At 38.0% G+C, this 16,705-nt stretch overlaps 2 protein-coding genes across 6 annotated transcripts in view; one reads left to right on the top strand and one right to left on the bottom strand.

Moving 5' to 3' along the window:
• Positions 1-2,368, top strand: part of CLDN10 (claudin 10) — a 54,732-nt gene extending 52,364 nt beyond the window's left edge. For both annotated transcript variants that reach the window (XM_039730431.1, XM_039730430.1), the window contains exons 4-5: positions 1,187-1,294; positions 1,996-2,368. In XM_039730431.1, the coding sequence (XP_039586365.1) occupies positions 1,187-1,294; positions 1,996-2,110 (223 nt within the window). In that variant the 3' untranslated portion in view covers positions 2,111-2,368. The remainder of the gene's footprint in view (positions 1-1,186; positions 1,295-1,995) is intronic.
• DZIP1 (DAZ interacting zinc finger protein 1) overlaps positions 2,241-16,705 on the bottom strand; it is a 39,202-nt gene continuing 24,737 nt past the window's right edge. For 2 of the 4 annotated variants that reach the window (XM_039730427.1, XM_039730426.1), the window contains 9 exons: positions 16,057-16,116; positions 12,885-13,030; positions 12,400-12,595; positions 9,771-9,900; positions 9,542-9,592; positions 8,534-8,736; positions 8,057-8,187; positions 4,921-5,092; positions 2,241-4,190 (listed from right to left, as the gene is read on the bottom strand). In XM_039730427.1, coding sequence (XP_039586361.1) covers positions 4,108-4,190; positions 4,921-5,092; positions 8,057-8,187; positions 8,534-8,736; positions 9,542-9,592; positions 9,771-9,900; positions 12,400-12,595; positions 12,885-13,030; positions 16,057-16,116 — 1,172 coding nt within the window. In that variant the 3' untranslated portion in view covers positions 2,241-4,107. The remainder of the gene's footprint in view (positions 4,191-4,920; positions 5,093-8,056; positions 8,188-8,533; positions 8,737-9,541; positions 9,593-9,770; positions 9,901-12,399; positions 12,596-12,884; positions 13,031-16,056; positions 16,117-16,705) is intronic. The other 2 variants (XM_039730428.1, XM_039730429.1) reach the window with 2 other exon arrangements.

Here is a 16,705-nt window from a genome sequence, read left to right as displayed (position 1 = left end):
TAATTGGGGCTGGATCGGGGACATGTGCCTGTGTTTCCATGAAAGATCCCATAAGCGTGGAGAAGATAAAGGTGTCCTCAAGGGGAAACTGCAGCAGAGAAAGAGCGAGACACACAAGTGTTTTCTAAAGATGAGGAATAGGAGAATCTGGAGAAGTTGGGCTGCAGCCTAAAGCAGGCCATCCTTAATGTGCTTTAAGTACTCAGGCAGAGAGTTGGGGAATGGAGCAGACAAGGAGCACCCATGGTTTCCTGCTTGTCTTAAAGCATCAGCACTGAGAGGAAAGAAAAGAATCTCTTCCCAATGCCCTTCTTTCCCTTCATTTACTACTGTTACTTGAGAAACATGGACTTAGTGGGATAATGCTCCTAAAGCACCACGGTCTCCTCTCGGAGACAAACGGAGCAGTTCCTGGCAGCAAACAGTTTGTGGCTGGCTGAGGCAGCAGAGGGGACCATTGCTGGTGACTGTGAGCTGTGCCCATGAAGGTGCTGGGGAAAAGCTTCTTCCAGATAAAATCTAGTCACAGGCACTAGAGAAGGCAAAAGATGCAGGAGCATGCACCTGTGTGTGCAAATGCTTATACCAGACACACCTGTGCATGTATATGTATATGTTGCATACATATACATTACATGTATATTCCATATGCATATTATGCATATGTACAAACCCTCATGTTTTAAGCAGGCTGGTGTGTGGATGATGAGGGATGGAGGCAGACAGATCCTGAGAGCCAGAGGGGAAACTTATGGAGATTTGTAGGCAGAATTTGTAGTCTCTGGCCCAGCAAAAGCTCAGTCCAGTTTGATTTGAGAGCCAACAAGAACAAAACTGAAATGGAGGAGCTGGTGCTCTAAACAGGCCACAGAATGACAGAAGCCCACAGCAAAGCAATCCAGGAGGAGATGCACAAAGACCAGGCCTTCCCCTAACCCTAACCCCAGCCGAGCAGGGAGAGAAGCATTGCCCAAGTGTACTGCAGGGACAGAGTCTGCCTCCCTAGTCAGAGGGAAGTAATGAAAAGAACGCCGGTGAATGGCAGAGCTGCTGATTTTGTGGTGAATAATTTATGTGTCAATGGAAAGTTATTCAAGAAAAACATAATATTTAGTTATTTTATTCTGGAAATAACCCTATAAATCCATGCTCTCTTTTGTTAAATACATTTATTGACTTCTTGTAGGTATGAATTAGGAGCAGCTTTGTTCATTGGATGGGCTGGAGCATCACTCTGCATAATTGGTGGCATTATATTCTGCTTCTCAATAGCTGAAAACAGTAATACTGCAAGGTAAAACACAAGTTGTACTTACTGAAAGAAATCAATACCTCTGCATTTTTACCTACTATATGTATGCAGTTTGATTACAGTTTCAAAACACTTTGTAATGAGATTCTGAAAAAGATTGTGTGGATAAAAGAAAGTAAGGGGATGTAAGGATAATGCTTTGTCCACCATTAATGTAATTAAGAAAAGCTACTGGCTCAGAACAAATACTTGTGATATACATATATAAATTTACTACAGCTGCAAAACAGTGCATTCACTGATGTAGGAAAAATGGTCAGGTGGCTTTACAGGCATGAATAGACAAGTTTATTTGATCTCAAATCATCAGATCAAAAGCGAGCAGTGGTGGCAGTGGGACCTCCAGCAGCTGAAGAGGGGTGATAACAAAGAGGAACAGCTGTAAAGAGTAGCTATTCACCTAGGGTCTGCCACAATTTAAATTATTTAATGATTAGGCCCTAGTTTACTCAGCTGTGAACGAGGGAATATGTGTTACAGGAAAGTGTAAAGACTGGTGCAAGGAGATAGCTGGAGTGGCAATGTTTAACTAGGATGGGACCACACAGAGTAGGAACATGCCACCTCCCCTGAAATGTGTAGGTACATTCCCATACATTTCTGGCTTTATTACTAGAATGCCTGGATACAGAGATGTCACCTGTCTGTGGGAAGAGCTATAAATGGTTGTTTTTTCTCTTCAGGAGGGGGTATGCCTACAATGGAGCCACATCTGTGATGTCTTCTCGTACAAAGGTGCACAACAGCATCCCTGACAAAACCCCACCCAAGCACTTTGACAAGAACGCTTATGTTTAGTTGCACTGTTGGAAGACTCAAAGCGTTTTTGAACGTGATTTTGTACGTTTCATTCAGAGTAATTCCCCCCACCCCAAGCCCAGTGTACGTACTACTAAGACAATGACTTTTAAAAATATTAACTTGCAGCTTTTTACATATTGATGTAAATTTTATTATATAATATTTTAAGATTGATGTTGGTATTGTAAAGTTTATACCTGGAAATCATGAGCTGATGTTGCATTCTTGAAAAAAAATAAACGAGGTATTTACTAATTCAGTTTGTCATGTCAGCTGCTTGTGGGAATGGTATCACACACACTGTATTGGCATATTGCAGTTCAAAAATACAGCTAGTCTTTTTTCTTTGTCTGTCCATGGAAATGGCTTTGAGGGAGTATTTGTACAAGTCAATGAATGAGAACAGAGATTACAAATAATCACAAAATGCTTTCTAGAGTAAGTCCCTAAAATCAGACACAAACTCAGTTTTTTTTGGTGAAGTTTGAACTGATGGACCTGTGGAGTTTCAATAAAAGTTGGTTATTTTGGAACAACCACGTAAATATAAAAAACGAACAGTCCTACTTAATAATGGCACAGTATAGAAAAAGTTTTGTATCTGATATTATCTAAATTACATTAGAACTACAAAATCAAGGTTCTTTTTAGTTTATGTTATTTCTGTACTTATTTAAGTAGAAACACTAGTGCCTTTTTTAAAAGAAGGCAGTCAATATGGACAAAGCAGAAATGTCAAGTACTTCTGCAATGGCAGGTTAGTGCTTTCCTTACTGTGCCTTGACATTGTTATTTTTTTCCAGTTGTTGTCCTTATATGCTAAGAAAGACTGAACTCCAATACAAAAAAACCCAAAACAAACCGACTTCCCCAAATAGGAGGCATTTAATAATGATTAGTTTTGGAGCTGAGGCTTTTTTCTTTTCATTTAGTGTTTATTGTAAACCATGGTAAAAACTTAATAGTTTAATACATGGACATATCTTCTTTAAAATGTTGACAATTTTATATAAAGTTCATGATAAAATATAAAAAATATGCATTAAAGATTGTATAAAGTAATACTCCACAGTATATTCTGTTCATTGGTTAACAGGCTTTCTTGCAAGACCAGTTTCAATCTTTAATGTAAACATTAGAGGCAAAATCTTCACCTCAGAGAAATGAAAGAGACTTTCACCACTGAATTCATGAGAGTGTGCTGGTTTTGGCTGGGATAGAGGTAATTTTCTTCACTGTGGCTGGTATGGGGCTGTGTCTTGGATTTGTGCTGGACACAGAGTTGATAATAGAGATGGTTTTGGTATTGCTGAGCAGGGCTTGCACAGAGCCTTTTCTGTTTTTCATACCACCACATCGGCAAGGATTGGGAGTACACGGGAGGTTTGGAGGGGACACAGGTGGGACAGGTGACTCAAATTGACCAAAGGGACATTCCAGACCATATGGCATCATGCACAGTATATACAGTGGGGGAAAAAGGAGGAAGAGGAAGACATTTGGAGTGTCTTTTGTCTCCCCAAGCCACCATTACGTGTGATGGGGCCCTGTTCTCCTTGGATGGCTGAACACCTGTCTGCCCATGGGAGCAGTGACTTAATTCCTTGTTTTGCTTTGATTGTGTGTGTGGCTTTTGCTTTCCCTATCGAACTGCCATGATCTCAACCCACAAATTTTCTCACTTTTACTCTTTCAAGTCTCTCCCCAGTTCCACAGGTGAGGGAGTGAATGACGGGCTGCATGGGGCTTGGCTGGGGTTAAACTGCCACAAAAAGAAAGAAGAATTACTTTGTTTCCAAATAGACATGGCCAGTAATGCATATTTCAATATTCTTTTTCAGAGTCAGACTGAAAGACACAAGAGCTCTGTAAACAGTATTCCTTGTTATTACAGGACCAATGAGAGAAGGTACTGGGAAACACTTGATGTTTTCACCTGCATTTTGAACCCCAGCAGAACCCAAAAGCAGGACCTCCAATCAGGAATGGAACAATTATATGTCTGAAGAATCACTCCAGTCTGTTACAGTGACTAAGCTGCTTTTTAACGTGCTTGTGTTATCAGCTTCATGAAGGCCTTTTAAAACAAACAGACAGAACAATTAATAGTTATTAATACTCTTTTGGGGATATTTTTACTTTGTCTATAAAATAAAATTACATGCTATGTGAGCAAACACCTGTGGACTTCAGGAAGCCCCAAACAGCAACCAGTAAGCAAATGACAAGTGTTGATAATATGTAGATTGTTTCTCTCACAGAAGATAAAGCACAGTACAAGCAGTCAGTGCCAGTGTTACTTTCCCTTCAAAAACAACCAGAAATATCTTTATGTGACTGATACAGCTTTAACCTTTACACACATTGAAATGTTAGGGTTAGAAACTACTATATAAATTATATGTAAGATTGAGGCTTTAGCATTAGTTCAAATATTTATCGCAGCCTGGTAAATCAGTTAGATACCTTGAACAAACCTGAAATGTTATTACTCTCAAGAAAAAGGGGGTTCCCTGCTCCCTTAAATTCAGAAAGAAAAAAAACCTCAGATGATTAATTTTTAAGGTGATGTTGAAGTCTGATAATATTATAGTTTAAAATCTCAAATTTAAGTTGGTATCTCTGTGTATTTATGTGTGTGTGTGTGGTTTATGTACCACTAAGTATCATAAAAACGTGATAGCAAGAAACTAAACACAAAAGTTTTCTTGTTCTTTTCTTACAAAACACTATCTATTGAATTACAAAGTGTAATACACTGTACTTAATCCTCCTCTAGGTGGGTCGGTCACTTGTGAATACGTTACCTTCCTCCTTTGGTGCACTTTTCTTGGGAAGGCCCCATGCATGTACCACAGATGCAGCATTGGGCTCATTTTTCTGAGCTGTCATTGCCTTCTGACCTCTGTCATTTTTCAGCAATAAAATGTCTTCTTCTACTGATGAAATATCCCAATCATCTTCATCAGCTTCTGTGAGCTAACAGGGACAAGAAAAAACAGGCATTTTTCCTTTTTCTGTTCAAGATGTGCTGAGTTCTTTCCTAAACTCAACAATGTGAAACTGCTAAAGAAGAATGCACTGGCACATGGCCTTTATGAAATCTATCATCACAGTTCAAAATCCACATTAATTCAATTACCTAAATGATATTAATTCACTGCTATTGTTCCAAAACTAAAAGAGGTTTGTTTGGTTTTTTTTTAAAGTCAGGAACTGCAAACATTTAAAGTTCTTCCAGTTCTGTATCTGGCCTAAATGTCTGTTTTCAGGTATTATACGGCAGCCTTAAAAACGGATTATCTTTTCTGGGATATTCCAATGAGATGAAAGTCCTTTAAGCATTAGAATGTAGGTTACTTACATGAAAATAAAGATATGACATGCAAGGTGGCAGTTTACAAGCATTCTGTAGTCAAACTAGGCAAAAATATTGCAGTAAAGGTCTTTCCAATTTAAAACTAATTTATTTAAAGAGAAAATTAAATAATGAACATTTAAAAAACTACATGGTGCTCAAATTTTAAATATGCATTCCCCTCAAGACTCAGTGTCAGCATGTACAAACATATTTTAATTAAGTGGTGAATTTGTATACTAAGTTCACAAAATGAGAGTCAGTTCAAACAGATTAACCTGAAGGCAATGAGTTCATGGTCCCTCTTACCTCATCTGCCTGAGAACTAAATATCTTCATTCACCTTTAGCAAGAAGAGCTACAGAATTTCCCTATTTTTCAGTCAAATATGGTTTGATGGATTTAAGCTATTTTTAGAGAGCTTAACTGTGGAAAGCAAACAATATTTTTTCCCCAAAGCTAAAACCTTATTTCATTGGTGTCTCCGGTATTACAGTAAGGATGTAGATGGTGCTTCCATTGCACAGAAGGAAGGGTCAGATGCTATTAGAAAGCAATGTAGGGTATGTATACACTAGAGAAAAATCAACAAATATGAACATGTTGTGTGTCTCAAAAGTGGGTAAGAGACTGCAGTAATGCTTATCTTGCAACATAACTTCATTTTAACATTGCAGACTGTTTTTCAAAAACTGATGGATCTCTTCAGTGTGCTGTATTATTAACATACCAGAATTCATTATTTCACTGTTTCAAATTATCTGCATTTGGAGGGTGTGGTAAGTCAGTCACATATATTAAGAAATGCTGGAGGAAGAGTTTCCTTGAACATTCAAGAAGTCCCAAATGATTGTTAAAGTAAAAAACAGAGATAAACATGTCAACTTCAGACAGAATTCAGTTTTGATTGAGTGTAAATACATAGCACCAATCAAAAATGCTAAACAGTTTTATTAACTCAAAGACTTATATAAAGATGTCTACATTAAACATATAAATATGGGCATAAATATATGCATATAATTACCAAAGCATACAAGATGGTAAAGATTGCAGAAAAATCTTCTGTAAAGATTGCAGAAAAAAAAGTAGCAGTGCCTACCCTGGTTTCATAAGCGTATTCTGAACTTATCCTGTCCATACAGGATACATCAGGGACACAATGTATTCTAAATTAATCATGGCAACAATATTTTTCATAAGATGATGGTAATGCCTGGGAGGAAGAGACCTCAAAGATCATGCAGTCAAATTCCCCCGTGATATCCAGAAACACCTTCCTCTAGACCAGGCTGCTCAAAGTCCCCTCCAACCTGACCTTGAACACTCCAGGGATGGGGCATCCACAGTTCCTTTAGGTAACTTGTTCCAGTGCCTCACCACCCTCACAGTAAAGAATTTCTTCCTAATATCTAATTGAAACTTACTGTCTTCTCATTATAGTTTAATTTTCTGTCCAGAAGAACAAAGAATTACAAAGAATTTGGAAGTAATGCTAGACAGAAAATTGCACTGTAATAATCATGTCTATGTTGATAACTTTGAATCTGGTACAATTTGCAGCTCCCACAGTCAATGGACAACTTAGGTGCCATCAGTGGCAATTACAAGGACACAGGATAAACGTGATTATGCTACCCTCATGGCCAAAGTTGATTAGGACAATCACTCCTCTCTAGAAAATGAAATAAAGCGTCACTGTTTCTGGGGGGAGTGATGAGTTTCAGATTTAACTCACAATCAGGAAGCCCTATGGTATCAGTTTTATTATGGATAACAGGATTCTCAGTAATTATTATTGGCTAATTTAGTGAAACAATATTGTATTGAATGATACAACTAGTAGCTGTCTTTCTATTTCAATCTAGTAACAACTACTCAAACTGAAATAAAATCACTATCTGCTGTTGATGTCTCATTTGGAGTAACTTTTGTTCCTTTTAAAAACTGTTCAGGCAAAGACCCCAGATTGCAGCAAAATGGTTTCCCAATTACAGAACTCTAAACTGAGGAGAAGACCAGGACCTTAGGAGCCCAAGGCATAAAGAATCCATTGTGTTAGTATTCTGCTGGTGAACACAGTCAATGGACAGCAACAGATCTGATGTAGTCTGAAAGCAGTATATGATTGTGGATTGATGAAGCTCATTAAAATGTATTTAAGAGACCCATATTAGATAAAACTCCAGAAATAATGTTTTTAAATATTAGATAAGCAAATTCCTTTTTTCCTCCATCAAAACAAGACACTAGGAAAACAAGTAACGAGGACTCTCTATGCTGCTGGAATAGAAGATAAGAATGATGCCATGCCCAAACTTTTGAGCTGTAGTGATCCAAACTCATCAAGGTATAAGCTAAATAAGCAGTGTGGATGAAATAACTTGCCATTGGTCCCTTGCTAGAACTTTTCTATACACCAGTGCAGGTGTACTCAAAAATACTACTTTAGCTCTAATTCCAAAGCTGTCTTGGAGAATTAAGTTCTTTTTTGCATTAAGATGATTTCAGCATGAAAAAAAAAAAATTAACATACATCTAGTTCAATTATTGAATGCAATAATGCTGCATATTAAAAGTGATACCTTCGGTTCTTTCACTCCTTCTTTCTTAATAAATGCCTGTGCAACATTAATTCCTCCAGCTGGTTTGTTCTTACTTCCATGGTTAGAAAGACTCTCTCCAACTTGTTTGGTCAGTTTTTGAATTACTGTTCCTAAAATTCAGAAAAAAATTAAATTCACAGTTTCCATTTGCAAGGAGAGACTTTACTGTAAACCTTCTAGAAATCTTCCCCAAAGTAAAAATAAGTAAAAGATGTCTCTCTGAGACAAAGATTGTGTCTTTTCATGCATTTATATAGAAGGGCATGACACACATCTCTAAGTAATACATTAACAGAAACACATTAGCAAAAACATAAAGTGTTTACCTATATAATATATACACACTCAAGACTAGGTAGTCTGCCTTCACTATGTTTTCTAACACAGAAATATTACCATGAAATGCAAAATCATGCACAGCTGCTACAACATCCATATACAAATGCAGTGAAAAACCTTTAGAAGTTTTGGCAGGTGTTCCAGTTTCTTGAGGTCCGTTTTCCTGCATCCCATCCCCACTGCTTTTGCCAATAGGTTTCTGAAAAGCATGGACTATGCTGCTTGATGGTTTTGACTGCTTTTGCAATGCCTCTGGTGTTACATAAGACTGTTTCATATCATCTTCATCAGCTTCTTCCTCTGAACTGAATGGTGGTGTTCTAAGGAAAACCACACACAACATGAGTACTTACTGGGTTTCAGTGCATGCATCAATGCATACATGTTTAAGCTTCCTTGTATTTTCCTTTCCAATAATGTGCATTTTTCTTAGTGCAAAATGACAGAATCTCCCCTAAATTTTAACTATTTAAAAGAAAAAAAAATTAAAAGAAATCACACTGCTAATTGAATTCAGAAAGTTATCCCAAAATGCTCTCTTATACACACAATACTTTCAATTTATGCAACCATCTTTACAAAACAAGAGACCAATATAAAACAAGTCTTGCCAGGCAAACACAGATGGGCTTTCATGGATCAGCAGGTAGAGCAAATTTCAGGGTCAAGGAATCTGTGCCACAGAAAGTCTCTTGTGACAACAGTCAGATGTGGGAATTTTTCAGTGCAGGAAGTGTCAAAGTAATGTACCTGATGTGAACAGAACATGGAATATTGTATTTCATTTTGGCTGCAGTATGAAAATATCAATAAACTAAAAAAATTAGGTCTCCAAAGTCTCTAAATTAACACAGTCAGAAAAAGCATCTAGGAGAGAAACTAAAGGAAGTTATTGATCATACTGAATATCTCTTTCTCAACCACAACAAAGAATACATATGCTGAAAGGAAAACATACTATCTTTCAGGGATTATAATAACACACTCAAATGGAGTAACACTTTAAACCAAAAAATGAAGTATGCAGCCCAGACAATGTTATGAATTTAGCTTAATAATAGTTTTTGTGCAGCAAACATGTCAACAAAAATGTCATCTTCAAAAAGGCAAGGGAACAAAACATACGTGATGCTAGATGTCTTTCTGGAAGCCCCACTTCCAATAATCTTCCTGGGTCTAAAAATAATGAGACAAGTTATTTCAAGACTGATAGAAAACATAAAGCTTATATGGAAGTTTTGTGAATTCTTTCCTCAATTCTTACAATTGAAGAAATGTTCACATCAGCCACAAAAACCCAAACCCACAGGACTGTTATCTGAGGTATGAGTATTTTTAGAATGGCATCTCTTACTTTGGTGTAGAACTATAGTCAGGGATGACTGCTCTTTGTCCAGGTGGGCGGACAGCTGATGGAGACCACTTGGATGGTTTTTGAGGTGTGGCAAGCGAGGAAATTACCAATGGGTTGAACCTGTGTTTTTCTACAAGAAAAGTTTTCCACGTCATTCATACAATCAATGTTCGGTATCTTTCACATTTAATTTCTATAATTAAAGATGTCTCTGCTGCAGATTATAGTTTCACAAAAAAAAAAAAAAAGAAAAAATGCAATTCTTTTCTACCAATCAGTTCAGAGTTACCATGGTTTGGGTTAAAAGCTGTAGCAATTTGGAAGAAAATAAACCCCCTTGCTTTACAGCTGGTCCTCAGAGATCAAGCACCTTTCAGAATTGAATCCTTGGCTATGCCAAGTGTTTTGACCCAGGAAATTAAGCTTGTGATTGCAATTGTATTGTTAGTGCTATAAACAGCTACCCTGAAGTTAATGTTTATAAATATATATATACACACAAATGTATGTACATATACATGTATGTATGTATACATACATGCATGTATCATATGTGTGTATATATATTTCTGGCAAGCCAAAAGAACCACATACTTTGATAGACTGGCTCTTTGGAATGTGACCAGACCTACGGTTAACAGGCTGTTCATGCACCCGGTGTGGGGCCTGCGGTTACACTTTTGCAACACAGTGATACAATACCAGGGGGAGAAGGCCCCGTGGAGGTTGTGTGTGCAGCAGAAAAGGGGAAGAATGGGTTAATAGCCCTAGGTTTCGACATTCCTACATCCAAGTGTCAAGGGCACAAAGGAGGTTAAGTTCCTCAGAGCCTGATAGATTAATGGAGCTGCTTTTGATACCTTGGGAAAATAGAGCACAGGTAGAATCTCTCTAGATTAGAATTACAACAGTCAATGGGAACTTTAGGATATTGGTGCGAACATCCCTGGTTTCTCTATTATTGCCCATCCCTTGTACAGTTTGCTCAAAAAGGAAAACTCATGGGAGTGGGCTGAGCAACACATGGAGCAGTTCCAGAGCTTGGTCCCACAACCCCCCCAGTGACCCTATTACAGCAGAATGGGATTCTGTAGAGAACATGGCACTGCAGCCTGTTTCACACTAGCCCTGATGGACCAGAGACATTCAGCCCAATTGCATTTAAAGAGACAGAACAGAGATATTCTGAGCTGGAAAAGGGATTTTAATCATTAGTCCAAGCAGTTAAACAATTTGAGCCACTAAGGGATAACCTGTCTGGACAAACCCCAATGAAAGCTGTATTGCTTTCCTTTTCTAGGAATGATACTGAGAATGATGCCACCACAACTTCACTGAAGATGAAGTTAATAATCTGAGGACTGCTTATCCTTGTTGTAGAAGCAACTATTGCCATCATGAACCAAATTTGGTTCACACATTAACAAACTCGACCTGCAGGGTGGAGACCCTCACTACTTCTATCTATGGAAGCTAATCAATATGGTAACTAGAGTACATTCTGTACCACACACACTTCTCACTTGTGAAATTGCCTGTGAATTTTACTGTGAAATTGCCTGAATTTACAGCAATTATAAGGGAAGGAGACGAGGGCACTTTGCCCACTGAAATTAGAAAGGTAACCCCAATGACATTGAATTTGACAGGGGATTTCAGTCCTGGTAGCATCCAATCAACTTTACTTGGACCTTGTTAAGAATACAGTAAGAAGCTGGACAGCATCAGTGGTCAGACTCCCCCTTCAGATGGTCACTCACAGCTAGAAGAATTTTCAATAAACTACTTCATCATGTTGTTGCTATGTTAATCCTGACTGCAATATGTTTTGCTTTTATCATAGACATGTACATAAAAATCTGGATAATAATCAGTCAGAAACATATATGGTCTGGGTGTGATATAATGAAGGATGAAGGGGAGAGGTATGAGCAATTGCTCTATAGAGACTCCTCAAAAATCCATTAAACAGGTGTGATAGGGGCACCAAACTGAAGGTGTGACTGTAGTCAGAGTGGATAATGTAGGAACGAGGCCTACGGCAATGAGATATATGTTCAAGAGACTTCCATGAGATATGCCATGAGATGTGTAGCTAAGGGATTATGTGGCCATGATGGCATGCTGAGGCATCCAAGCAGAGGCTGGATGACCCTTATCACTGCATTCAGCCAGGGAAGAGGGACTGAGGCTAAGGTGTCACTGTTGGTGAATCTGGGATCACAAAACGAGACCAGACTCAGACACTGTGACCCACACTACTGATGCACCTGGGAACATGACCAGACTCACAGTGCTGAGTTGATTAAAATCAGAAATTAAGCGCAGCCATACTCAGCCCTTCAGATCTGTAAGGACCAGCTGGAAAGCAAGGGGGTTAATTTGCTGCCAAAGTGCTACACTTCCAACACAACACTGTGTATCTTGCCAGAGCTAAGATATTTGCTGTTAAACACCATGTCAAGAACCCTTTAAAGAAAACAGTTTAGTTATCCATAACTATATAGAATATTGATATGGAAAAGCAGGAAAGCAGCTATATAGAAATGTCATCAAATAAAACTTTAAACAGTAGTTTTAGAATGTAAGACAATGAAATAATGAAATAAGCCCCAAAATCCACTGTAACCTTCACCAGGAAGCTGAGCACAGGAATCAGCTCTGCTAGAGGATAATGATTTCTCTTCAACCCGAAGGCCAACTTGACGTTCAAGGCGCTCTCGAATTCCGTGAATGGCGGGCTCTTGCCTCCCTTTGCGTTCTCTGGCATATTCAATGGCTCGCAAAATTTTATTTAAGCGATCACTTGATATTCCACGAACACCCTAAGGAAACAAATCGTATTGTAAACTCTCTTTTAAACTTCAGACATCACAAAGCTTGTAGAAAAATCACAGAAGTTGGTAACATTGCTCACAAGTGTAACCATATCCGCCACAGCTGTAATTTGATGGCCATCCCCTCAAAGATTACTGGTTAAGGAATTACAGTTATTTAAAACATGGAAATTTAGCTTTGGATTTTATAGGTTGAGAACTGTAGTACAGGAGTGAAAGAGAACACAAGAAAAGTGATACAAACATTACCCTTATTTTAAATAATTCAATATCTTACTGCTTTAATTCCCAAGGATTCCAGCTTCTCCTCCAGAGCTTGCTCCAAAACAACTCGCAATTCTTTAGTTAAAGAAGGATCAGACTTCAGAGCATTTATTAAATAGTGCTTACTTCTGTCTGGTTTTAAATCAATTTTCTCAGTTTCTAAAATAAGAAGGAAAAATGCTGTTAAGAGATATTTTTAAAATCCACATAATATGAGACAATTAAAAACTGCACTGAAGCATGCATTCTTTAGAAACAGCATAAACATATTGGTGCACTTTTTATCTACATGGAATTGTGTAATTTTCAAAATACTGGGCTAGCTCACAAAAGCCAGTTCACTTGGAATCTGTACCTCAGCACCTTGTACTCACCATCACAAGTATCTTACTGCTCATTACAGAATCGCTGTAAAGATACTGCGCTGAATATTTGGCAACAAAGATCTTTACTTTTATCATTGTACTTGAAAACTTCTGATAAAGAAAGACTATCTTCCGATACTTAAGTTCTCTAAATGTGGTATTTCAAAGAAAAGCTGAATTCTAGCAGGAATCAGAACAAGAATACTACAAACTTTTTCTTAAGAAAATCTTGGAGCAAAATGATATTCTCTGATAAAATCACCTACTGAAATCTTTGCAAAGTTATAACTTTGCAAAGTTATAAACAAAGTTTACCAAGACTTTCATAAGTCTTGGTAAAGACAAAACCTTGTTTGGGGCAGACTGTTTCACAGAAAATACATGATGGATAATAGCCATCTTCAAAAATCTTTCAAGGACAAAGTTCAGTGTCCTGTTTTCTTCTATGCAAGTCTGCGACGTCATAAATACTTAAAAGCAGACAAAGAAGTTCATATCTTTTCCCCTTGCTTTAAGTGTCAACAATGGCACTTATGTCAATAAAAAACTCCTATGCAAGCAATAAAGAACCATCTAGACAGATTCCTCCATCTAAAATGAAGACTGACATTTAAATTAGGCCAAAGTATTGTTGGGTCATTACAGGAAAGTAAAGAAACAAAACACATCCATTTAGAACCTGTCTGTAAACTGTCACTGGCAAGACAAAATTTTACTGAATGCCACTTAAAGTAAATGAAGCTATAACCTGTGGAACCATGATGGCTGCTTCTCTCTGGAAGTGGTCAGCAAACCTGGCAAAGGGTTTAAAACATTCCAGGAAAGCATGCTGTAAACCACACTCCCAACTCCCCTGAAGTAACAGGAAAATCTTGGGCAGGGGTTTGTCTCTTCCCAGTATGCCTTACAGGGCAGCAAAGTCATCTGCCACCCAATAGACAAGGACAGGAATGAAGGCATAATTCCATATTGTGACTTTCAAATATTATATTTTTAAACAAACGTGCCACTTTTTCTACTTGTAAACAACGACAGCTTATTAGAAAGCAGTTCCATTTACTTTTCATTTTTCTTTAAGGGAAAGACAAGCACCCTAAAGAGGAGACAAAAAGCCTCAAGATGCACAAATGACATATTAGGCAGTTTTGAGAAACCGCCTTCCCATGGGGTCCTGGGAAGAACTATAGGTAATGAAAACTGAGAGTCCATCTGCCATACTATTAGATCTGTGTTGAAGAGGACATAATCAGGCTGAAATCTCACCTGGTTTTGGGAACTGTGTGGACAACTCAGTCCCTGACAGAGATGACATTAAAACTGATTTATCTGGAGAACTGAGTCCTAGAAGAGTCAAACAATTGGTCCTGAGGAAACACAGGGCTATCTGACTATCCCCATTCAGGACACGATGGCATTATGCAGTACAAAATCCTCCCAGAAAGCCATATATGAGACATTTTAAAATGGAAGGCTCCCAGGTGCCTTCTGAAAATCCTATCTCTTTCCAATGTTAATCCTTACAATAAAATAGATACATTTAAACTAATTTTAAAACTCCTAATTACTAAATACTAATAAGGGTAACAAGACTATCCAGCATTATCCTAATTAATGACGATACTAATTCTTGCTAATTAACTCAAGCCAAATCCTCTTTGCCAGAGCAATTATTTAAGGAACTGTTTGCTTATTTATTCCCAAATACTAGATTTAACTTTTGAGACAAGGGACCTTACAACTCGTCCACTGTCTCAGCTCCTACATAATCCTAGAAAATTATGTTCTGAGTCAAGAATTTTCACACTCTCCCTTACAAATGACTGTCATCAAAACCAAAAAAATCTTGGTCTATCTTTTCAGACTGCATTCTTTGTTTTTCTCTTCTGCACTTCAGGCCATGCCTTTAGGCACAGCAGAAGAAACAAAGACAATCCATCAAGAGAGAAGATGGCAAGCAAGAGAAACAGCAGAAGGAACGGCAAAAATGCAAACAGTCTTTATTTCAGATTGTTCAGTCACTGGATTTTCCCTGGGGAAACCTCCCAACACACAGACGTATTCAAACAATGATTTTGTTTTCAAAACAGCATCATTCCTTTGAAATTTAAACTCACTGGCTGTAGGGTTCAAGACTGATTTTGATTTTCACACACAGAAGAGATTTTTATTTGGTGTCTCACCTAAGGTACTATTAGCTGCCCTCAGGAGAAGAACTCCATGCAGGATGAACCAGTGCTTTCTGTTCTGTCATTATAAATGTGGCCTTCTCCAAGATGTCCTCAGAAGAGGCACAACAGCTGCCGATGCTGGGCTATGCAATTTTATTCTGAATTGCACAACCCTGGCAGGAGTTGTGGCTCATTATGGGCAGGTGCAAGTCAGGTTACTTGTAAAAGTATCTGTGATGCATTCATGAAAGCTGACAACTCCAACCTCCACCATGAACTTCCTTCCACCTGAACTCTTTATCCTCTTATGCAGAGTTTAAAAAGGGAGTGAGCTCATATTGCAATAGTGTCAGCAACAAAAATCTCCTAGTCAGGGGCTTTTCCCCATCATTTTTGCTCTGCTTAGTTCAAGTCCCTTTAGACATATGGAATGTGACTGCTTTAAAGAAATTAGTCAGATTTTCATAAAAACATTGAACTTGGATAAGGAAATCATAATATTTATAAGCAATAGCAAACTGACACAAGCAATATTCCCACCCAAATCACATAAATATAATGAAATACAATGAAAAATACTGCAGGTATCAAGTAATATTTTTTCTTTTCAAGAAACACATGCCAGCATATTTTGAGCTGAATTAATCATTACCTTTTTCCTCTTCTGAAAGCTCCTCTATGGGCTCCAGCATATGCACCAAGGGTGCCTGCTCTAACAATGAGGAAGAATAGGAACACCAGACAAAAAGGACAGAAAAAGGTCAAGGTCCAAAGAGGGAAAGTCAGAAAAAAAACCACCACACTGATATCAACTTGCTTGATTGCTGACAACCTGCTTAACCATCACAAACCCACTGCAAGATGACTCTTCACTGCCTTGGGGGTACATTTTTGTAGACGAGACCCTAATACAATAGTCACTTCAGGAGTGATTCTGCTGGCCAAACACAGGGATATGGTGTCATCCCAGATATATCAGAGTTTTAAGCCATCAGTGCAAGGTTGACAGATACACCACACAACTTCTGGAATGGCACCAGGTAGGCCAGGTAGAGTAGTTTTAGACATCTACAATGACAGGGCCACCCAGGATTACATAAATCAATATTGATGTTCATTTCTCATAAGAAGAAATTTTTAAAGATGCATTTAAAAATATTATTTATGTCCAATTTTATACTAAAAGTTTAAAAAAGACAAGTGAAATGGACAAAGTAAACCGCAAAAATATATGGAAAAATATATGAACTTACTATTCCAGAGAGTTATTAAGTACTGAGTCCATATGTGCAAGACAGAGA

The sequence above is a fragment of the Passer montanus genome, unplaced genomic scaffold (genome assembly GCF_014805655.1).
Source record: "Passer montanus isolate IOZ18808 unplaced genomic scaffold, ASM1480565v1 scaffold72, whole genome shotgun sequence".
Classification (NCBI taxonomy): Eukaryota; Metazoa; Chordata; class Aves; order Passeriformes; family Passeridae; genus Passer; species Passer montanus.
This window is presented reverse-complemented; position numbering and strand designations above follow the sequence as displayed.